Raw genomic sequence first — 24,919 nt, 5'->3', positions numbered from 1 at the left:
GCATTAAGTGTATATAAATAATATGCTGACTAAGATTTTATCCTGCTCTTTTTGACTGCTGCAAGCATCTCATTTGCATGTAAAACATTCCAACACAGAGCTTCCGCACCTTAACAACACTGTAAGAGTACATACTTCATCTTTCATATGTCCCTGATCAGAAACCTCCATGTCACCACAATCATCCTTCTCCTTCTCCTCCTCCTCCTCCTCCTCCTCGTTCTCCTCCTCCTCACTGCCAGCCACCTGCATATCATCAAACACATAGGGCCTCAGCATGCAGGAGATTAACGTGCCAGTTTGTGTCATTAAAGGGGTCATGAACCGCCTTGTTTTTTTTATTTTGTACTGTTCTCTGAGGTCGACTTATAATCTCATCAAGATATTTATCATAATTTAGAAGTTACAGGCTATTTTCTATCCTGTTTTTGACCCCCCTCATCAGAACCCTCGGTTTGAATAGGTGTAGCGGATTGTAGACTCGGAAGTAAATGCCCACTGGTATGATTGGCTAACAGTTGTGTATGTTTGACAGCCTACATCCTTCCTAGATGGACGCTGCTGTGTTTTAGGTGAAAAAGGCATAAATACTCAGTGCAAACAATCTGTAATAGACAAAGCAATAATGATCACATAATAAAAACAGTTACTCACTGTGATGCGACATCAGATTCAATATTGTCATCACAGCATAATCTTTTAGTTTCAGTCTTTCTGAAAATCCTGTCTCTAATTTTTTTTTGTTGTAAATTAATCTGCGGTAAAATGCAGTAAACAAAGGACCAAGTTCTTAATGATGCGGTCTGGCACTTTTCTTTAAAAATAAAGTTCCTCAAATAAAGCTTATTGTTTGGTTTCTGTGTAGACCTGCATATGCCGCTCTTGTCATTTACCTACTACCTGCCGGAGTTTGCATGTTCTCCCTGTGTCAGCGTGGGTTTACGCCAGGGGCTCTGGTTTCCTCCCACAGGTTAGGTGAATTGAAGATTCTAAATTGTCCCCCCTGACTTGTGTGTGTATAACAGACTTGTGTATAGATTGACTTGTGTATGGATTAACTAGTTCTCGCCATGAATATAGTCAGATGCTGCAATGGTGTTAAGAAGAAAATAAACAAACAAACAAACAAACCTACTACGTACAAGATCTACTACTGAATCAGTGGGCAGTGGTGTCGAAACAGCTGTTGATCTTCTTCTGTGGAGACGGGGTTTAGCCACACTATTACGTCATAAAGTGGCACATACCACAAACTGTTGTTTTGGCAGACTGGTTTCAGTATAAGCTGTTTTTAGACTAATGAGAAAGTTCTGAAACTTACAGAATGTTTTTATAGCACAATGACCTCTTATATCAAAAGATCAAGGGAATTTTGATTTCTCAGTTCATGACCCTTTTAAGACAGCCCAGTGATGCACTTACAGGATACAATTTTTAAAGAAACTGAAAAAGACATACTTGAGCAGACTTTCTCTTCTCATCATCCCCCTCTTGACTGCTGCTTAAATCCTCAACAGAACCTGCTCCAGCATTCATTATCTACACAAGGGTTTTGGGAATAAACTGTTAACCATTTTTCAATTACAACAACAATTTGTGCACAAATATGGAGTGAACACAGTAACAAACCTCCCACAAATTTGCACAGTGCAATTCACAAATTCATGAGATCTACACCCACACAAGGCATTACACAAATGCACACCATCAGAATATACATACATAAACATTACTGTCTTGGTTCACAATTGAATCTATAGCCAAAATACCGCATCTGTACTCATACCTTTAATTTCACACTAATTTTAAACAACAAATTGTGGGTCTCCTACAATAGGTTTACATGCATCCAAGGTCAAAAAACTTTTTTTTTTCTCATAATATAAATTTTTCTCATAATATACAGTATCACCTTTTTTCTCACAGTGTCTGAATTGTTCATTCAATGACTAATTCTCTTTAAACCCCTCCTTTTCAAGAGCCTATTCTGCTCTGATTGGTCTGACCGCTTACACCATGTTGGAAACAAAATATCCATTACCATATCTAAATTTCAGCTCTGGAGTCCTCCTTAGCACAGTTTATACATTGATACGAACAGTCACAAAAGCTGAATAGTAAACACTTACCCAAGCAATAATAGTACATATGTTAGAAATCGGAAAGTGTTTTATTTCCTGGTCTATTTACACACCCAAGGAATTTGTCTTAGTGACAGGAGCTTCCAGTGCAGAAGTATGTACATACATACTGTATGAATTAGGCAACAAAATGGAATATTGGTGTATTCGAATTTCCTAATTATTACATTTCTCTATATTCTTATTATATTTTTCCATATTATGCATTATGAATTAATATTCATGTTTATTTTATTATTACTTTTCATATACTCATATATTCAGCAAATTATTCATGTATTCTATGATTCTGAATATTAATCTCGGTGTGTGACATATATACTGTACATATATAAGAATGATGCTTAAGCTTATCATCTTCAACCTTTGTTTTACCATTCTGTTCTTCTTGTGTGAGTGTGTCAGTTCAAGATTGGGACAGGTTTACCTTCCTGTGCTTTTGTCACTTATGCAAATTTGTTCTTTATATATATATTTTCTTTGAAACTAAAATGCATGAAGGTCTGTCGATGTGTTTGTTTTGCTATAGACATATCAGGAAACCTGGGCTTGTCTAGTCCGTTTTGGGTCCAAAGCTGTTGATGGCACTGTGACGATGGTGAGATGATCACATTATCATCTCCACTGTTTCGAGGATGTTCAGCTCCAGATTGTTGTGTCCACACCAGACAGCCAGCTCTTCAAACACCTGTCTGGATGCAGATTGATCACCATTGTGGATGAGGCCAATGACTCTGGTGTCATCTACAAATGTCAGAAGATTGGCGGAGGGATCCATTACAGTGCAGTCATTCGTGTATTAGGGAGAACAGGAGAGAGAATACAACCCTGGGGAGCACCAGTGCTGATAGTGAGGGCCCTGTATGTGAGTTTCTCATGTCTCACTCAATACTGCCTATCTGTCAGAAAGCTGGTGATCCACTGACAGATTGGGATGGCACGGAGATCTGGGTCAGTTTGGCTGAGAGAAGATTAGGCATGATGGCACTGAAGGCTGAACTGAAACATAAATAAGATACTTGTATAAGTCCTATGTCTGTTGAGATGTTGCAGGATGCAGGATGTAGTCATGTTGACGGCACCATTCACCGATATGTTTGGGGATTCAGTAAGAGTCCAGCGATATCCTTTAGATGGGCCAACACCAGTCTTTCTTTATTTTACATTTTTTTAAAGATTTATTTATGGCTTTTATGCCTTTATTCGGACAGGACAGTATAGAGCATACAGGAAACTTGGGTCGCTGTGAGCGCAGTTGCCCTGTATGTCGGTGCATTAACCATGAGGGTATTGGCACCAACCAACACCAGTCTTTCAAATGGCATTATGACATATCTGAGACCAACAGGTCTGCAGTCATTACATCCAGTGATTTTGTGTTTTGGGGGGGACAGGAATGATAGTGGAGCAATTGAAGTAGCAGGAAATTTCACACAAAAAAAAAAAATCATTTGAGCAGAGTGAACATTCGAGCCACTTGGTCAGCACAGGTTTTTAAACAGGCAGGTGAGATGGTGTCTGAGCCTGAAGCTTGTAGGAGGTGTTGATGTATGTGTAAAGTGCAGATCAAAGTGGGTGTGGGCACTAGCGTAGCCAGAAATGTTTAAGTGGGTGGGCCTACATAAAACTGGGTGGGCCAGGTGTGTAGCATATGAAAACTGCATGTCAAATTGCCAACAAAAAATACAGCACCAAAGTTCATTACACAGTACTCCTAAAGCATGCATTAACATTAGTAATTTGTTATGTTAATGTTCATTTCAAAATTTACTAAAAGGACATTATTAAAATTAAAAGTTAACATTTAAAATGTTAACATTGTTAACATTTGCCTGAGCTGGTTAACAAAGATGAATAAACTTCCTTTAGTTAACGTTAGTTAATGCATTAACTAACATTAGCAATCCATTTGTTACCGTGTATTGCTAATGTTAGTTAATGCATTAACTAACGTTAACTAAAGAGAGTTTGTTAAAAAGCATTACCTCAGTGTGAAACAACGGGTCTTTCACAATGTTTATGTGTTTCTTTCCACAATCCGCATCTGTTTAGCGAATCAGACACTGTACCTATGCTAATATGATGTTTCAAACACATTTGGTTCAGAAGTTTCCGATCGATAAATCCAGCACCCTCAGGTGGTCTGTCGGGTTTCATTTGTAGACGGTCCGGATTTATTGCTAAGACTTTTACTTCTTAAAGAATTGATCTGATTTATGTTTGCTTCACTAGGCTATTATCAAATTTTACTTCACAAATGCGCGCATTTTACTATTATATCCTTACATCGTAAACATAGGTCGAAAACTTATTCCCGTTATCATATTATATTGATCACAATCTTTACCTTTAAAGGGGTCATATAATGTTGCTAAAAAGAACATTATTTTGTGTATTTGGTGAAATGCAATGTGTTTACATGGTTCGAGGTTCAAAAAACACATTATTTTCCACATACTGTACATTCACAAGTTCACACTTACATATAATTAGCCGGAGTTTAGTAATGCGAGTATGGTAATGCATAGTTGGCGTACTGTCCTGGGGAAGGGCTCTGAGCTCGGGAATGGCCCGAACCCAGAGTACCCCCCGTATAAGTGTGGTAAGAACTCAAGTGGTAGAACTCAAGTGTGGAGAAGGGGCGGTGGAGGTATACTGAATGGATAGAGGTATGTCAGCTGTATTTATACCCGTGCGTTGATTAACTTGAGTGCGTTCGTCTTGTGTTAATTAGGCTAAGTATCTGACGTGCTCCTCCCGAACTTTGTTAATAAAACATCATTTATTGTTGCTCCTCTATGCTCCGCCTTTCTGAAACTCGACGATTTTTACAAAGCTCATCATTCTAAGAAGCGAAGTGTGCTCTGATTGGCCAGCTATCCAGTGCGTTGTGATTGGCCGGATACCTCAAGCGTGTGACAGAAATGTTACTCCCCTTACCGTGTTGTGTGTGACAATAAACCCCACTATAAATGAGGCATTTGTTGCATTCAGTGAAGACATAATTACTGATTATAATGACTCATACGGTCTTTTTACGCGTTGTGCCGTGTCGCGTCACGTAAACATAACACCATGTCTGCAATTGCGATCGGAGAAACGCCATACAAGCACTACTCTACACTGCTCAAAACCCGTGTTTGAATAGTCAGTAGCAAATTGTTTAAATATCGAAACGTACTTACAGGCTGTGAGTCAGAAGCACCAGACTGTCCTTGAGACGTTGGAATTGCCCCACTTTATAGTGTTCACAGCCATTCATACTGTTCACATTGTAGGCTACTCTCTCCTAGGTTCAGGAAACAGTCCTCTGTAAAATGCGCTCCACACACTCGAATATTTGCGTTGTACTGTTCTGGAACAGTGTTGTAAATATAACTTCTGTCAGGACCACTATCGTCAAAAGATAGATACTTAGCATAAAGTTTTGGTTTGGCGGTATGGTTCTGTTCTGTGCAAAAACTCCCTGCCCATCCATGCAGCCTGTCATGAATGAGCAGGGAGAGCAACAATAATAACCCCCCCAACACAAACGATAGGCCCGAACCGCCCGACACAACGATAGGCCAGAACCGCCCAAACCACAACTGATGGCATTCTAAAAGAAGCATATCCTTCTGAAATAGCAGAGACTGGGGCAGCAGCCCCTTACGGAGAAGGCAGTGAAGGGGTGCTCTTCTTCATAAGCAGCCAAGAAGAGCAGCAAGCCCCTTACCGGAAGAGAGTAGCAGCAAAGGGATACTCTTCTTAATAAGCAGCTAAGAAGAGCAGCAAGCCCTTTTTATGCAATACCTGAAAAATATGCAGAAAAATTGGCAGCTAATTGACTCAAGCAATGAACGGTTCAGAGAGATCGCATATTCTACCTGGCCTAAAAGCTTCAGCATCCATTTAAAAACTATAGAAACAGCATATGATAACTCAAATCAACTCATCAGTTTACAGGTTGTGGTCTCCCATTGACATGGTGCTCATTATGTTACGTGTCTTCAATCTGACAACTAACGTGAGTGAAGACAGAAATCCTTACCAATGCACTCGATAGCTTTGCAACAGGCATGTTGCAGTAGTCAGAGAAACTTAAGGAAATAGCAGTCCCAATAACTAGATGAGCCATAAGCAGCAAGCATATTTCGAGAACAATCAGATGGCCTAACAACAGGTTAAATATTAGCTTATTGCTGTTGCAAATTCACCAAGTACCAGTACTTGCAATACAACCAATAGCTTTAAAGAAACAAGCAGGTTTAGCAACAAACATGATACTGAGCACTAGATAAGCCCTAAAAGCAAGCAAAATCCCAGTACCCTAACAGCTTTAAAGCAAAGACCTTCTGAAATAGCGTAGACTGCGGCAGCATGCGCTTTAAGAAGAACAGAAGCAGCGAAGGGGTGCTCTTCTTTAATCAGCAGCTAAGAAGAGCAGCAAGCCCCTTTTATGCAATACCTGAAAAAGATGCAGAAAAATTGACAGCTAGTTGACTCACTAAAAAAAACAAAAAAAAATGACAGCCTAATTTGCAGCAAACACATGTACTGCAGCCATAGAAGCGAGCAATGACGGTTCAGAGAGAGAGATCGCATATTCTACCTGACCTAAAAGCTTCAGCATCCATTTAAAAACTCTATAGAAACAGCATATACTCAAATCAACTCATCAGTTTACAGGTTGTCGTCTCCCATTGACATGGTGCTCGTTATGTTACGTGTCTTCAATCTGACAACCCACGTGAGTGAAGACAGAAATCCTTACCAATGCACTCGATTGCTTGCAACAAGCATGTTGCAGTAGTCAGAGAAACTTAAGGAAATAGCAGTCCCAATAACTAGATGAGCCATAAGCAGCAAGCGTATTTCGAGAACAATCAGATGGCCTAACAACAGGTTAAATATTAGCTTATTGCTGTTGTGAATTTACCAAGTACAAGTACTTGCAGTACAACCAATAGCTTAAAGAAACAAGCTGGTCTAGCAACAAACATGATACTGAGCACTGGATAAGCCCTAAAAGCAAGCAAAATCCCAATACCCTAACAGCTTTAAAGCAAAGACCTTCTGAAATAACGTAGACTGCGGCAGCATGCCCTTTAAGAAGAACAGAAGCAGCGAAGGGGTGCTCTTCTTTAATAGCAGCTGAGAAGAGCAGCATGCCCCTTTAATGCAGTACAGCATATGGTCAATACCCGACGTTTAGGCAGCCCATGTTGCCCTTATCCAGATAATCGTTATCATTATAACCTTTGGTAGCAAGATCTACATACTGCCCTTTAAGTATCAAACACGTTACAGGTACACTGATTAAAGCAACAGCATATCAAATAGAAATAAAATAGATAAGTTTAATGAAACAGAATTCCCAATACTAGATGAGTCTTAAGCAGCAACCGGTTTCATATCAGACAACCTTAACAACATATTAAAAACAAGCCTGCTGCGGTAGATTTACAGAGTAATGTTACCAGCGTGACAAAATACAACCAATGAGCCTAAAGCAACAGCATGCCTAGCAAACAAACATGTTACTGAACAACTGCCTTAACAACGAGCAATATTTGACGACAGCATAATTGCCAACATAGCATAAGGCAATGAGAATGAAATAAGAACTTTGCTTAGCTTCGTGAAGACATTCAGAGATGAATAAAGGGTTAATGTTCATTTTACGTGGATGCTTTAACCCTCCTGATATCTTTACTTCTACCAGCGGGGAAAGCAGATCTCGTGTAAAAGCGTTGTTGATGCAGTCACATTAGCACAACTTCAGCGATGATTTGCGGGCATTGCAGGCGAAGAGTCTATGTCAGTGATATAACGTTATGAGAAGCAGTACTTGAGAAGCTTATATCGATCGCGGCGAAGTCGCGTTCAAGTTCACAAACTTGTTGAATCTGGTGAGAACCCCGTGGGAACGAACCCCTGAAAATTCCTGACTGAAAGCTTTCCCGTAGAGATGGAATTCGCCGTCTGATTTGCTCCTGAGCAAGCGGAAAAGCTGCTGATTGATACGGAAGAGAGCTTATATAGGAATGCCGCGATAGGTGTTGTATTCCTATAGGTAGATACGATCAGCTGGGAATCAGCTGATGCAAGCTTGACTCACGTGACCTGCCAGAACTAACGCTAACGCTTCATTTAACCACTGATTTCTAGTTGTATACTCATTGCTTTCACAACGAAACACACAGCGTCTCCACGACATGGTGGCGGCAACAACAATACTACAGCGAGAATAAAAGTTACGCCTTCTTTCATTGCGTATACGTATGGGCGGTGTTATGTAAATCTTCCCACACCGTGAGGTAGACATGTGGGGGCGTGTTTGAATGAGCTGTTTTAGGAAGGCATGGCAGAGTCTTAACTTTTATAAAGAATATCTCTTTGGGTTTGAGACTTTAATCTTTGCAACTTTACAGATCTTATATATGCACAAACAGCTTGTAACACTCCAAAGACAAAGGAAAACATGAAATCGCATCATATGACCACTTTAAGTGTATTAATGTCTTGGTACATAACACTCTTACAGACTGATTAAAAACAGTCAATAACTTACAAGCATATCTTTCTCCAAGGCAAAGACTGTTTGCGAGCTAAACTTAAACAATTGCTACACATTGACTGTTGCCGAACTAGTAATAAACCTGCAATATTGATAATGGCATGTAGGTGGCAGTCATAGACCAGACATTGGGCAGAATAGTGGCCCTTATTTTTGGACTTTTCAAATCTTCTGCTCTCACCCGCCCAGTCAACTCCCTTTCATGAGAAATGGAAACAAACCAAATTTCACTAAGATCGGACTACATTTGGGGTGTGCTCAACAAAATTGATGACCATAACAGCATGTAATTAATCATTATTCAAGACCATGAGTAAATATGAATGTAAATGTAAATGTACCAGTGTTTCCTCTAGGATTTTTTTTCCAGCTGTGGTGGCAGGACTATTTTCATGGACCACGCCCTTTCCCCACCCAAGAATCACGTTCACTCAAACTCAGAATTGAATTTTGTTTAACTTAAGTAAATAGTAAGTAATAAAATAAAAACAATAAAATGAATTAATATTAACATCAATTAATATTTTTTTTTTCAGTTAGGTCTAACTATAATATATAGGTTCTGAATTACTACAGTAACTGAATAATCTATTAAATTACAAAATAACACTGTCTTGACAGACAGCAATAGGTTTATTTAGGCTGCTGTCTCTTTAAGACCTGGATCTAATATACTGTTACACAGGGCTCTAAGATTACTTTTCTTTTGGGAGCACCTTATCATATTTGACCTATATTTGATCAATAATCAACAATTCTGATAAAAAATTAGCCTTCCTAATACAAGGTGATATTTGATTTATTAAAGTGATTTACAGTGATGTACATTTACATTTTTTCTAATTTTATTAAAAGTATGTCATCTTCTATGTCAATTTCAAAAATCTATATTTGTAAGCAGGGGCACGGGAAGTGGGGGTGCTGAGGGTGCTGCAGCACCCCCTGTTTTTTTCGGTGGGCAACTGTTTAATTGTTGGGAATATTAAAAAAAAAAAATCGGAGTGTCTATTTAAGTGCAAATAGCCATGTTGTTGGCAGAGGCTATTTACACTAACTTCACCCACAAACGTATGCTTGGGATAGTTAAATTAGCAAAAGACGGTCGTCAATCGTCAGATTCAGTGGCGCAGATGGTAAAGCGTGTACTACCGTTTTTTGACACGATCGACCAGGGTTCGAATCTGCCCTTTGGCGAACTTTTTTTCTCCCTTTTTAAATTTCAAATCACATCAGAAAAGCATTTATTTTTTAATAAAAATGAAGGAAATAATCAAAAATTTGAACAAAGCATTGGGTAGGATTAAGGTAGGTGTAGGGAGAGCTTTTGTCCCAATAAGGTGGCATCCATTTAATAATTTGAAATAAAATAAAAAAATTACACTCAATAAGTTGCATACTATTTTATAATGTATTACAATGCAGAGGAGCAGATAATTGCCACTATTTGCAATAAGTAATGTTTTTCTGTAATAATGTTAATTGCACTGTGTAAATAGCATATTACTAAAGAATACCGCTATTTTCACTTTGCATTGTTTGCTCAGGTACCAGGATGTTCATTAAGGAAGTCCTGATGGAGATAAAGAATAACAAAGAAGTTGAGAGTGTTCTGCCATTGTCGTGACATGTTGCCAAGTATAGTAACCCATCTGTGCTCTGCCCATCAACCCATCAATCGATCAAACCCATCAAAAAACACAAGCACACACAAACAGCAGTGATTGGTGAACACACACACACACACTATGAACACACATACGCAACAGTGGGCAGCCATTTGCTCCAGTGCCCGGGGAGCAACGGGGGGTTCGGTGCTTTGCTCAAGGGCAACTCAGTCATGGTTACTGTAGATAAATGATATACAATTCAGTTAATTAGGATTTGATCAAGATGTGTTTAAGGAAGCTATGTTCATATATGTTCCTTCCTGTGTTGGAGTGCCCCCTGCTGGTGTAATAAGGGCATTGGCAAGTAATGCAGATGACTGAGTGATGCGAGCTACATAAGAGCTAAAAAACATGTTGTTCTCCAAGATACCAAAGTCTCGGTCTCCATAACGAACTACATGGTGTCAGAAGTTAAAACTATCATCCAAGAAAGAGGATAAAAAGAGGACACAATGGCCGAAGGATTTCGCCGACCAGACCCGCTGATCTTCGACGGCAACATAGCAGAAAACTGGTGGAAATTCGAACTGGAATTTGACATATTCGTCGCAGCAGCCCACAGTGAAAAGCCAGATAAAACTAAAGCCTACATACTCCTCAATCTTGCGGGACCAGAGGCGATTGAAAGAGAGCGTTCATTCACATATGCTCCAGCGATACTGGCTGCCAATGGAGAAGATGTAATCACGCCAGCGGAGTCAAGAGAGAATCCAGAATGTTTAAAGAGAGAATCCGGAGACAAATGTGACGATGGAGAGACATTCATTTAATACCAGGAATCAAAAACCAGGAGAAACCATCGAGGCTTACGTGAGTACGCTAAGAAATAAAGCAAAAGCATGTAACTTTGGTGCGCTCACGGACAAATTAATCAGAGATAGACTGGTGTGTGGCATAGACAATGATAGCGTGAGAAGAGTGTTGCTCAGAGAAAGCGATTTAACTCTTGCGAAAGCAATTAAAATATGCCAAATCAGTGAATTAACCGAGCAGCACACGAAGGTGCTGGCTACACCGCGCAGCGGGCCTACGAGTGTTGATGCAGTACACTATAATGCAAAGGGGAGAAAACCCATCGTGCACCGGCAGAAACCGCAACAGAAACACCCCAGCGGGACAATGAACATTGTCAACTGTAAAAATTGTGGTGGAAACCATCCAGCAAAGCGTGATCAATGCAAGGCTTTCGGACAACAATGCCACCGTTGTTAAAAAGTTTAACCATTTCAAGTCCCAGTGCAGATCTGCATCAAAAGACCATTTCAAATCCATCAATCAGATCACTGATGCAAACACAGACAGTAGTGAGGAGTCATTTCATATCGATGGACTGTGTCTTGGTGCCAGTGAAATTAATGCAGTTAATCACCACAGTACCAAGCAAGAAATGCATTGCAGCCTGACAGTAAATGGCAAGCCCCTTGAGCTTAAAATTGACACAGGAGCAAAGTGCAATGTCATTTCAACAGAAACATACAAAGCAGTGAGAAAAAATTAGAAAATCGAAGAAAAATCAAAAGCAACATTAGTGGCTTATGGAGGCACAGTGATTCAAACACAAGGAACTGTGATGCTGCAGTGCTTGACCAGCAAACAACAATCACACCTGTTGCAATTTCATGTGGTTGATAAAAATGTCAAATCATTGCTGGGCCTGCCAGACTGTTTAAAAATTAACTTGATATCTCTCAAAGAAGAAATGCATGGAATTGACCTCAACAAAAATGAAAACCTGTCACACGAAATATTTACAGAGTATGCTGACCTGTTTTACGACGAGTTAGGCACTTTACCTGTGACATATTCAATGAAGATAAACCCAGACATCACTCCAGTAGTCCGGCCCCCTTGCCGAATACCTGTGGCAATGCGTGACAAAGTAGAAGCTGAACTGAAAAATATGACAAAACTGGGAGTCATGACACCCATTTCAGAGCCCACAGAGTGGGTATCCTCAATGGTCGCTACGCATAAGAAAGACACTGACAAGATCCGCCTGTGCATCGATCCACGGGATCTGAATGAAGCCCTTATGCACCCTCACCATCCTATGCGCACAGTAGAGGAGGTAGCTTCACAATTGTCCAATGCCAGCGTCTTCTCAGTGCTCGATGCTAAAATTTCATTCTGGCAAATTAAGCTAGACTTCGAATCCTCCCTACGCACTACTTTTGCGACACCTTCTGGCAGATATCGCTTTCTGCGAATGCCTTTTGGCATTAATTCAGCATCAGAGGTGTTCCAACGGGCAATGGAACAAATCTTCACAGGCTTTCCATGTGCCATAATCGTAGACGACATCATTGTTGGAGGAAAAGGGGAGAAGGAACATGACGAGAACTTGAAAAAGATTCTTAACAGAGCACGGCAAGTAAATCTGAAACTAAACCCACAAAAATGTAAGTTCAGGCTTAAAGAAGTCAGTTATGTGGGTCATCTGTTCACAGAACATGGAATGAAACCAGACCCAACCAAGATACAGGCCATTACTGAGATGCCACCGCCAAATGATAAAAATGCCTTGCAACGTTTCTTGGGCATGGCCAACTACCTCAGCAAATTCATCCCAAATTTCAGTGAACTGGCAGCACCACTTCGACAGCTGCGATGCCGTTTTCTGGTTGACTATGACAAAGGACATTGACAACTTTGTGCAGTCTTGCAGCATATGCAATGCTTTGAAGCCCCATCAACAAAAAGAGCCACTACACCTGCACGAGATCCCTTCTTCACCTCCCACAAAATAAATAGTGGGTCGTGGGCAAGTGCGTCCCATTGCTAGCAAGGTGGAGGCTATAGCTAGTTATCCTGCCCCTAAAACACGCCGTCAGTTACGTCGATTCCTTGGAATGGTGGGTTACTACCGGACTTTTTGTAAAAACTTTTCAACGGTAGTAGCCCCCCTAACTACCTTGCTCAGTCCTAAAATACCTTTTAAGTGGTCCGCAGAGTGCAGCTCTGCTTTTGACTCAGCAAAAGCACTGCTTTGTAGCGCTCCTGTGTTAACAGCTCCTAACTTTGACAAACCTTTCAAGCTGGAGGTAGACGCCAGTATGGTAGGGGCTGGGGCGGTCCTTTTACAGGAAGATGAGGAAGGAGTAGATCGGCCAATTAGTTTTTTTTCCAGGAAGTTCAATCCGTGCCAGTCACGGTACTCTACCATTGAACAAGAAACGCTTGCCTTACTGTTGGCCTTACAGTTTTTTGAGGTATACGTCGGTTCTAGTGTTGTGCCTGTAAGAGTATTCACAGACCATAATCCTCTTACGTTCCTTAAAAGAATGTACAATCAGAACCGCCGCCTTATGCGGTGGGCTCTGATCCTACAAGGATACAATATTTGTATCACTCATCTAAAAGGAACGTCCAATGTAGTTGCAGACGTATTGTCCCGTGTTTACCAGGAATAATTGTGTGCAAAAGGTGGTTTGCACACTTTTTGGGGGGGCGTGTTACGTCCCCAGAGTTCTGGGTTCGTTTTATAGACATTTTGTTTTGTTATTGTTTATGTTGTGTGTTTGTGTTTGTTTTATCAGGCAATGTGGCTTCTGTGACTGTCCCGGCAGCTGATTGGTGGTTCAACGGCTGATTGGGACCTGGAACTCCGCCCATTCGTCAGTGGCTGCAGCTGGCTGGGCTCTTTAAAAGCCCAGTTTTTGATCAGTTCTCTCTCTGTTCCTGCTGTTGGTTTGGTTTGTACCCTGTGTGGGGATTTTTATGCCATTTAGACAATCTTCTGACATATTTGATATTAACATTTGATTAATAGTTTAAACTGTTTTTGTGAGTTAGTAACCTGTTAAACTGTTTAAACTGTTTTGTGTGTTCTATTTTTTTGAACTTGAAGCAGCAGGACGGAGAACTTGTTTGTTTATGGATCCTAATAATTTGTGTTAACTATTATTTTTCTTCTCTCTGTTGTTTATAGGGAGTTGGGGAGTAGATAAGAGCTACCCCGGGGTATACATCACCCGTAGGAATATTTCTCTGTCTAGAAACACCAGCTAGACCTGGGCGGACCACCAGTTGTAAGTTTGGTTAGGGCGCCTGGATCGTGTGCCAGATAGAGGTTATTATATTTTTATTGGGGGTTATTATAGGTTAGGGGTGGGGTTTTTTTTCTTGTTTATTTTTTTTGCTTTGGTCCGTCCAGCCCTCCCCTTTTCCCAGTAATTTATTATTGTTTATTATTTATACTATTACCGTGGCTAAATAAAAGCTTTGTTTTTACGGTATTTGGCCTTTTGTGTCCTTTTCTTGTACTACGACTCCGTACCTCCTTTGCTGGCATTGGCAAGCACGAGCAGTGGGTTGTCATGCTCCCCTCCCTTTTGGGAGCTGGAATGTAACAACGCCTTGGTCTGTTGTTGCCGCTGACATATTTGACTGGAACAGCCAACAGTACCTAGTGCTGGTAGATTCATACTCTGGGTGGTTTGAAATGAACTCACTTAGAAACTTGTCTTCTCAGAACATCATCAACAAACTAAAGAAGCACTTTTCTGTGCACGGCATCCCCCAGAAGTTAATTACTGATAACGGCACCCAGTTCACGAGCCAGATTTTTAAAGACTTTGCAAGATCATGGGACTTCTGTCACATCACTAGCAGTCCTGAGTATCCCCAGGCGAACGGTATCGCAGAAAGAGCCGTTTGCAGTGCAAAGCGCTTGCTTGAAACCACTAAGAGGGATGGAACAGACTTGTTTCTGAACTTGCTGAGCATTCGCAACATTCCTCGAGATAAGATATTGGGTTCGCCGGCACAGAGACTAATGTCCAGGGTAACACGTACCAACATGCCCATCAGCAATTTTGGTTATTATTTTTTAGTTATAATTTCAGTTTTGTATTATATAGATGTTACAAAGATGTTTGGGAAATTATAGTACTTTTGTTTAAAGCGAAGTACAAAACTAAGGAGAGGGGATGTAGATAACTGATGTACAATTCAGTTAATTAGGATTTGATCAAGATGTGTTTAAGGAAGCTATGTTCATATATGTTCCTTCCTGTGTTGGAGTGCCCCCTGCTGGTGTAATAAGGGCATTGGCAAGTAATGCAGATGATTGAGTGATGCGAGCTACATAAGAGCTTATGAACATGTTGTTCTCCAAGATACCAAAGTCTCGGTCTCCATAACGAACTACAGTTACTGAAGGTGGAAGAGAGTGCTATAAATCCCCCCACCCACCTATAATTCCTGCCAGTACTGAGAATTGAACTCACAACCTTGAGGTTACAATAGTGATGTTACGTTCATCATGGAAGCTCTGAAGCTTGTATCAAAAAAACTACATATTTTACAATGAAGCACTGTATCGAAGCTTGATTCGTTTTGCCAAAAGCATGTGATCTATGACGTCTGAAGCTTCGTTCACCTGAAAACCACGTGACTGCTTCAGTATCTGGTTCAAACGAAGCGAGCCTCAGCGCCGTCTCCTTTACATCATATTACATTATGATGAGCAAGCATTGCTTTTTTTTAATCGTAATTTATACATTAATGTCAAATTAACTTTGCCCATGAAATAACAGTCTAAGGACTGAGGCAGAGTTAAAATAGACAGATCAGATCACAGATTTAATTTATGAATTTTATGTTTGATTTATTTGACTTATTTTACTCCCAGTATGCCAACACAAATGAATGACTGACAATCACCATTATTTATATACAATAAAATAAAACATTGTAAATAAATCATTTGTAGAACCAGATGTGAAACCAGCGGCTGTAAAGGAACACATCACTTTGGAAGGTGTTATTATTTTATATGACCACTAGATGGCCACAGAATAAACTGTGTTGAAAAGCTTTGACTAATGAACCTTTTTCCAATACAATTGTGTTGAAAGCTTCACTGGTTCAGAATGCTTCACTTCGCCATCACTAGATTACAAGTCCAACTCTCTAACCATTAGGCCAGAACTTCCTACTCTGATATCAGAAACAGTCAAAAGTTTATCAGTGAACAAAACCTTCATTAATATCACCAATCAGATATTGATGAACCTGTTGAGCATAACCTAAATGACAAATTATCTGCATGGTATTTTGCATACATTACATACTTCTAGTGGAGAAACAAATGAGGGGGTGAGAGGTTAACATTTCCAATTATAAAAAAAAGGCACCCCCCAAAGGGCACAGTGACAAAGGAGACTGCTGAATATGTTCAGTGAGCGTATGCACTCAACAAAACTCTTTAATCATGAGTCTAAATAGATTTCTATCATGACAACTTTCTGAAGATTTTAGAATGGTAATGGATATGACATTAGCTACGTTTACATGGACATCGGTAATCTAATTTTTTACCTTATTCTGAAGAAGACAATATTATTATTAAGGTGTTTACATGAGTTGCCTTTAGAATAATCCTTTCATGTTCCCGTTTTACATGTTATAGTACATAGATTGATTAATGGCACACGTCATTACGTCACCATGCGACACCATCAGACATCTCCTCCAGAAATTCACATATAAACATATAGTTCGTCTTCGTGATGATGCCATATACAGTTTTGGGTGTTTCATTTTTATTTTTATGAACGCTTCAAGTGCAGTTAATTATTTGTACGTACAGACGACGGCGGCGTTGAAGGCGTTGAAGCTTTTTTATTTGCCGTCAAACGGTTGACCACTGCCGTGTGTGTGTTCTGTCGTAAAATGCGGCAAAAATTCCTACACGACAATAATAATGTGATTAAGGTGTTTACATGTCTGTACTATACTTCAATAATGCGACTAAAATAGGAATACTCCACGTCTTAATTCGATTTGTGTTTACTTCGATTATGACTTTAACTGGATTAAGGTAATCAAAAATCTCTGTTTACAGGGTAGATTCTTAATCAGAGTATTGTCTTAATCATATTAAAATCAGAGTATTGATGTCCATGTAAACATAGTCAATGTTAATGTATTTGGTCTAGGCGAAAAAGATCCGCTACGCTGCTGCTGTTCGTTATTGCTGTTGTTGCAGGTTATTGGTGCTGCTGCAAAGCAAGTAGAGGAACTTGCTATTGCCAATACATACGCTGATACGGTCCTGTGAGTATGCTGATGCACAAATAGCATATATAATAACCCATAGGAGATCAACTCCAACTCTCTAACCATTAGGCCACAACTGCCCCTCATCTGATATCAAAAACAGTCAAAAGTTGCTACTGCCAATACATACACCGATACGGTGCTCTGAGTATTTAAGACATACTGCTGCTGCACAAATAGCATATATAAAGCTGTAATGAGAAGATAAACAAACAGCCAAAATGTGTATGCTGCTTTGAGCATGAAAACATACTGCTGCTATACAATAATATGCTTGAAATCATCCCCATAAGGCAGAGAGATTAAATGATAAAGGCCCCAAAACAAGCAGATCTATTGCCAAGACATATGTACTGCTGCTGCTCCAGAGAGCCATGAGACTGCGTATTTGCTATCTATGTGTGCCTGGGACTGCTTTGCTGAATGGTTTAACGCAAGTGGACTATTGCTGTGTACCTGATCAGTTGACCAGATAGCTTAAAACTAGTGACGTAATTTAAATGTGTTTCTGGGTTAGTGAAGCCCAGAGAAATTAACTAGTGGCTTAGCAATGTGAACCTGGGTGCTGTAACCTTATTTAGCTAATGACCTAAATAGCTATGTGTGTCTGAGCAAATACAGGTGCTGGTCATATAATTAGAATATCATCAAAAAGTTGATTTATTTCACTAATTCCATTCAAAAAGTGAAACTTGTATATTATATTCATTCATTACACACAGACTGATATATTTCAAATGTTTATTTATTTTAATTTTGATGATTAGAGCTTACAGCTCATGAAAGTCAAAAATCAGTATCTCAAAATATTAGAATATTTACATTTGAGTTTGAATAAATGACCATCCCTACAGTATAAATTCTGGGTATCTCTTGTTCTTTGAAACCACAATAATGGGGAAGACTGCTGACATGGCAATGATCCAGAAGACAAACATTGACACCCTCCACAAAGAGGGTAAGTCACAGAAGGTCATTACTGAAAGGTGTGGCTGTTTACAGAGTGCTGTATCAAAGCATATTAAATGCAAAGTTGACTGGAAGGAAGAATTTGGGTGGGAAAAGGTGCACAAGCAACAGGGATGACTGCAAGCTTGAGAATACAGTCAAGCAAAGCCGATTCAAACACTTGGGAGAGCTTCACAAGGATAGAACTGAAGCTGGAGTCAGTGCATCAAGAGTCACCACGCTCAGACGTCTACAGGAAAAGGGCTACCAAGCCACTTCTGAACCAGAGACAACGTCAGAAGCATCTTACCTGGGCTGTGGAGAAAAAGATCTGGACTGTTACTCAGTGGTCCAAAGTCCTCTTTTCAGATGAAAGTAAATTTTACATGTCATTTGGAAATCAAGGTCCCAGAGTCTGAAGGAAGAGTGGAGAGGCACAGAATCCATGTTGCTTGAAGTCCAGTGTGAAGTTTCCACAGTCTGTGATGATTTGGGCTGCCATGTCATCTGCTGGTGTTGGTCCACTGTGTTTTCTGATGTCCACAGTCAACACAGCCATCTACCAGGAAATTTTAGAGCACTTCATGCTTCCTTCTGTTGACAAGCTTTATGGAGATGCTGATTTCATTTTCCAGCACGACTTGGCACCTGCCCACACTGCCAAAGGTACCAAAAGCTGGTTCAATGACCATAGTGTTACTGTGCTTGATTGGCCAGCAAACTCGCCTGACCTGAACCCCATAGAGAATCTATGTCAAGAGGAAGATGAGAGACACCAGACCCAACAATGCAGATGAGCTGAAGGCCACTATCAGAGCAACCTGGGCTCTCATAACACCTGAGCAGTGCCACAGACTGATCGACTCCATGCCACGCCGCATTGCTGCAGTAATTCAGGCAAAAGGAGCCCCAACTAAGTATTGAGTGCTGTACATGCTCATACTTTTCATTTTCATACTTTTCAGTTGGCCAAGATTTCTAAAAATCCTTTCTTTGTATCGGTCTTAAGCAATATTCTAATATTTTGAAATACTGATTTTTGACTTTCATGAGCTGTAAGCTCTAATCATCAAAATTAAAAGAAATAAACATTTGAAATATATCAGTCTGTGTGTAATGAATGAATATAATATACAAGTTTCACTTTTTGAATTGAATTAGTGAAATAAATCAACTTTTTGATGATATTCTAATTATATGACCAGCACCTGTATAACTCAAACTTTGGTAGAAACGTGCACTGTGTGTGTCATTAACAAACAGGAAATCATGTTGTAGGCTGATAGATTAAGTAACTCCCAGCAACCACCTGACTCGGGCGACCTGAGAAAAAAGTAAATTTTGTCATTCAGTAGTTACATTACATTACATTTAGTCATTTAGCAGACGCTTTTATCCAAAGCGACTTACAAACGAGGACAATGGAAGCAATCAAAATCAACAAAAGAGCAATGATATGCAAGTGCTATAACAAGTCTCAGTCAACTTAATGCAGTACACGTAGCAATTTTTGTTTTTAAATTATATAATAAATAAAAAGAAAACGGATAGAATAGAAAAAGAATAGAGCAAGCTAGTGTTAGAGGCCTTTTTTGATTTTGTTAATTGTATTAAATGGTGTTAATTGCATCTCCACAACATTATGAAAAATACCACTGTATTTGAAGGATACAACTTGAAGAAAACGGTATGATTTGCACATTTCCTTTTTAAAATACTTTCAGTAATGCGCCGAATCAGACAATTGTATTTACACTGCAATAAATATAGGCCTAGCCTACCTGTTTCCACTGAAAATAGATGTTCACCTTATGTTCACCTTCAGCAAAACTGCATACATTTAATTTGATTTGAATTGTTTAAAACAATTGAAATACTATTTGGCCAGTGTAAAAGAATGAGATCAACTCTATTCTAAAATATATCTGAGAACTATTTTAAAACATTTAGTTTTTATGGATATTGTCATATATTTGTTCTAAAACATAACAAGGATACTGGATGATTTTAGCAAATAAAAATGAATGTGGCACAAAAGGCATTCATAATCTGTATCTCATATTTCCTTATTGTCTTGTACCTTTGACGGTGTTAAAACATTGTGTCACGTGGATGGGAATATGCATGGAAATAATATGCAGATGAGGTTATGCATAGTAAAACTAGGCGTTGTAAGCTCCATATATGGTGATTTTGGGAGGAGACGGGTTGGAGATGCACGTACACACAATGACTGGGATTTATAAAGTGATTTTTGTGCAGGTTCTGACGTACTTATATATCTGACGGTTTTATAAATCTGAAAACGTTTAGGATGAAATCTACGGAGAGTTTTATAAATGAGACCCCTGGACTCATAAACGCAAAAAAGACCAATAGGCCAACAATAATATGTGTCCACCACGCCACCTGAAAAAATGTCAGGCGCTCTTTTGAAACAGGTGACGCTTGAGAACGCTTTGAAGGCACAGCATTTTTCCAGCTGAGACGCTTTGGGTGCTATGATTTGAAATATCTACGGCAGTATTACTAGTATCTCATTTTGAAGAATATTACTGAACAAAAAAAATGCAGTAGACAGCAATATTAGCTTCTCCCTTGTTGTTCAGTCATTGTACAAGTAGGATTTGTCCCTCCCCTCCTCCATTGATTGGACAGTTGAATAAAAAGTGACAGTGACTTTTAAAAGTTGAAAAGTTTTCAACTCTCAGTTACAAAAAAAAGAGAAGGCAAACAAACTTGGGAAATATTATGGTAGTGCATCAAAATGCAGTGTCATCAGTTTGCCATATAGAACACAGAACGTTTTATGCACCATTTACATGTGGTAGGGAGCAGGTATACATTTCTTTTGTACCAACTAACATTTTGAAAATACAAACATTTTCATGAATTTGAAAGTTTACATCAGAACGACTTTATGAAAAATGTACACATCTGACCGATGGCGATTCATTCTTGTCTTATTAGTGCTATAAGTTTATCACAATTTGGGGGCTACTGTTTGTCATTTCATCTTTTGAGAACCGACCACAGATTCCCTATGGGATTAAGATCCGAGGTGTTGCATGACCACAGATCTAAAATTTCAATATAATGACCTCTGAACCACTTCATTATCACTCTTGCCTTGTGACATGGTGCTCCATATCATGCTGGAAAATGCATGGATCACGAAATTGCTAATGAATCATTTGGAGAACTTGCTCTTAAAGGATGTTTTGATGCCATTCTTTATTCATGGAAGTGTTTTTGGGCAGAATTGTGAGAGCGCCCACTTAAGAAAGAATCCAAATCCAAAAAGAATGATGGAGTTATTTTACCTGAATAGTACTCATTCACACTTTCACATGTTCTGGTGACATTAGTAAAATGATGTTAGCTGGGCCAAAAATACCACAAATTTGTTTTCTCTGAACAATAAACTAGAAACAATGTGAACCAAAACAACTGAAGCAGGAAACTTTGTGAAACATAAAATAAAAAAAAACAAAAAAAGTCACTGCCTATACTTTTACCCATATAGCCTTCCTAACTGCCTGTTGAAGAGTTTCCCCCAAAACGGACCAGTCAATTCCACATTTGGAGCTTTGTGCTGCCTTGAAGTTCTGCTGGCAAAACTGTTTGAATCAGAGCTTAGCGTCCCAATCTGACTCTTTGGTCACTTGATTTCACTAGTGTTGACATGGATGCAAGCTGATTGATGTAGGCTTAAAATTTTAGTTTCTGTCAGAACAAGAGTGGCAGAGATATAGGAACTGACTGGCCCTAGTGCCTGGCATTATGTCGATTCCAAAATCAATCCTGCCGATAACATCACACGATGCAAAACTTCAGCTGAGTTGGCCAATAGGATTTGATGGAACAAAGGCCCACTGTTTCCATCCCTGCCCTCAGATCAGTGTCCTAAGAGTCTGCTTCTCCATCTACAGATTGAAGATGATGAGCTAAAACAAACTACCTTTTGTAGGCTCACTATTCCAAGTTACTTCCTCCAGGCGCAGAGTCAAAGTTTCACTGTCAAACTCACCCATCACAAATCAAGTAAACTTTTATTGATGAGTAGCCATCTCCTGATCCAGAATATGATAGTGCTACATGACTCATCAAGGAAGGATGGAACAGCTAGATCTGAACTGACCTATCGGTAACTCAGCGGAACTAGCGGAACTCGGACATATTTAGGTTTCATCGCCATAGAGAAACATTGGAAGATCCAAAGCTTTCCTCGGTTGATGGTGTTTATGTTACAGAAATGGACAAATTATGTGCCTGCGGTACTTGTATCACTCATTCCAGGTATCCTGAGAGGATGGGCAATGACAAGGTTTTCACACTGACAGCTGTCATTGTAAGAAAGTAAGCAGCTCCGTTTGTTTGTCCGAGGGAGCAACAGTAACTAAAGGGGGCGGGGCTTACCAATAGGTCAATTCACAGTTCATCCCCACTGTTTTCAACTCTAGACATCCCCTAAGCTGATCATCCAAGACTTTGATCAAAGACTGCAACATCCATGAGCTGAAAATTTACAGAAATATTCGCAGAAGTGCAACAAAAACACTGGACACTGAGAGGCAGTTAAGTTTTGACCTGATCTAACATGAACTAACAAAAATCAGTTGTATTTTTAACTGATGTTATGAAAGAATACAGGGAACTCCTGTAACAAATAGTTAATGCATTACCATGATAAAAGCTATTTTCAGCAATTATTGTGATATGAAAACATCATACTGTGACATGCCTAGTGTGTATGTGGATTTCCTGCCAGCATTTGTGCATTGCTGTGCACAGATGTGAGTCTATTGCATTTGTGTCACTCCATGACACAAAAGATTTCACTCCATGCCAAAAAAATAACAGCAAGGCGACAGTACCTTATGTCCGTTAAGCTCCACTTTAGGGTTGTTTTCAATTTCCCACAAGCCTTCATTAAAGCCCTTTCTTTTGTTAGGTTTGCCATATTTGTCTTTATTAGGCAAATAGGGAAAGATGTCTTTCGGACCCAAGAATGCTCTGAAATGTTAAAGAGGTAGCATATAATCACATCTATTTAACCATAACTCAACTGCAGGATCAGGAATTAAATTAACCTGCCTTTTCAATTTTGACCATTTGAAGCTCCACAACAATACATCACTTGAGTAAATTTTTTTACAAATCTCTACTTACGTTTCATGAGTGCCAAAAAAGAAGATAGGAAACTTTATATTTGATGGTTTGACAGCTCCATATGGAATCTCATCAATCTGAAATGGCAGAGTAGCATATATTAAACATGAAACAGCAGCATACATAAACACTAAATAGCAAAGCACTAAACATTATTCAGACAGTAGAATTTGAGTGTAATGAATTAATAATAATAATAATAATAATAATAATAATAATAATAATAAAAGTAATTTGGTAGTGTTTTCTCACCCTTGCAGGCCAGTGGGGATAACCCTTCATTTTAGCAAAAATCAGATCACCAGGTTTGAAATCCCGAGCCATGTCCAGACAGATGGATCACCTCCTCTGAGACATATCAAAACATTTCCATTCCATTATTTGTAGTATATTGAATTGACTTTCTCTGTGACTCCAAGACACCACTCATTCACTTGTCTTCATCACATTAACCTCATCACAACACCTTCAGTGAAATGAAATGAAAATTGTGTTGTTCTGACACTAGGGGTCAGTCTTGGAGACCTACTGACACATTTAGAAAAGGCCATTGAAATTAATGAGTGAAATTTGCATGCCCCGAACATCCAGGTATATCGGTTAGCTTTGTTCTTCAAAATATTAAATGTCATGGATGAATATTTACTGAGTAACCCACTATTTTGTGGGGGGGGGGGCAATCTTCAAAATGGCAATTTTCACCTGAGATTCAGAGCCAAATTACAGGGGGTTAAAAATGACTTCAGAAAAATAGCAGAGATTGGTAAGTCTCTTAGTAAAATCTGTTACTTTAGCAATCTTAGTAAGTAATATAATCACTTGATTTACTTACTCAAGTATACCATTCCTATATCTTTGTTGCAAAGCTGCTGGATGTCCACGGCTCTTGTTGGGCTCCAGGGTGGGTGAAGAGTAGGGAAGATGAAATAAAACTACAAACAAATATGGCAAAAAAAAAAAAAAAATAGACGATTGTTGGATCAAGACCTGGATTGTGATTTAGGAAATAATTACAACCCTTCTTCCAAAAGTGATAACTGGCAGAGATTTATACTTCTGGAGTCTCTGGCTCCTGATATGTCACTTACCAAGCTGTCCCTGTTTTCTATACAAAGAGGAATTTCTGGAATAGCAGGGACAGTGAAGGATGTTAAGGAGCAGAGATCTAGTCAGATTCTAGTTGAATGCTCAAGGAAAGTTCAAGCTGAAAACTTACTCCATACAACTACGCTTGCTAATATGGCAATGAGAGCCTTTTATCATCCCTCTCTAAATAACAGTAGAGGAGTCATTCGTACTAGAACTGCCGAATTGACCTCGCAAGGTGTGATTGATGTGAAGAGGATTACGATCAAGAAAGGAGATTGCAT

At 39.4% G+C, this 24,919-nt stretch overlaps 1 protein-coding gene across 5 annotated transcripts in view; it reads right to left on the bottom strand.

Moving 5' to 3' along the window:
* Positions 1–24,919, bottom strand: part of psip1a (PC4 and SFRS1 interacting protein 1a) — a 122,220-nt gene that overhangs the window by 72,336 nt on the left and 24,965 nt on the right. For 3 of the 5 annotated variants that reach the window (XM_058789631.1, XM_058789646.1, XM_058789618.1), the window contains 5 exons: positions 23,802–23,897; positions 23,550–23,626; positions 23,255–23,393; positions 1,459–1,539; positions 136–246 (listed from right to left, as the gene is read on the bottom strand). In XM_058789631.1, the coding sequence (XP_058645614.1) occupies positions 136–246; positions 1,459–1,539; positions 23,255–23,393; positions 23,550–23,626; positions 23,802–23,873 (480 nt within the window). In that variant the 5' untranslated portion in view covers positions 23,874–23,897. Of the gene's footprint in view, positions 1–135; positions 247–1,458; positions 1,540–23,254; positions 23,394–23,549; positions 23,627–23,801; positions 23,898–24,381; positions 24,482–24,919 lie in introns of all 5 variants that reach the window. The other 2 variants (XM_058789624.1, XM_058789639.1) reach the window with 1 other exon arrangement.

Source organism: Onychostoma macrolepis, chromosome 01, assembly GCF_012432095.1.
Source record: "Onychostoma macrolepis isolate SWU-2019 chromosome 01, ASM1243209v1, whole genome shotgun sequence".
Taxonomy (NCBI): Eukaryota; Metazoa; Chordata; class Actinopteri; order Cypriniformes; family Cyprinidae; genus Onychostoma; species Onychostoma macrolepis.
Note: the sequence above shows the minus strand (reverse complement) of the source record. Positions and strands in the feature narration are given on the sequence as shown.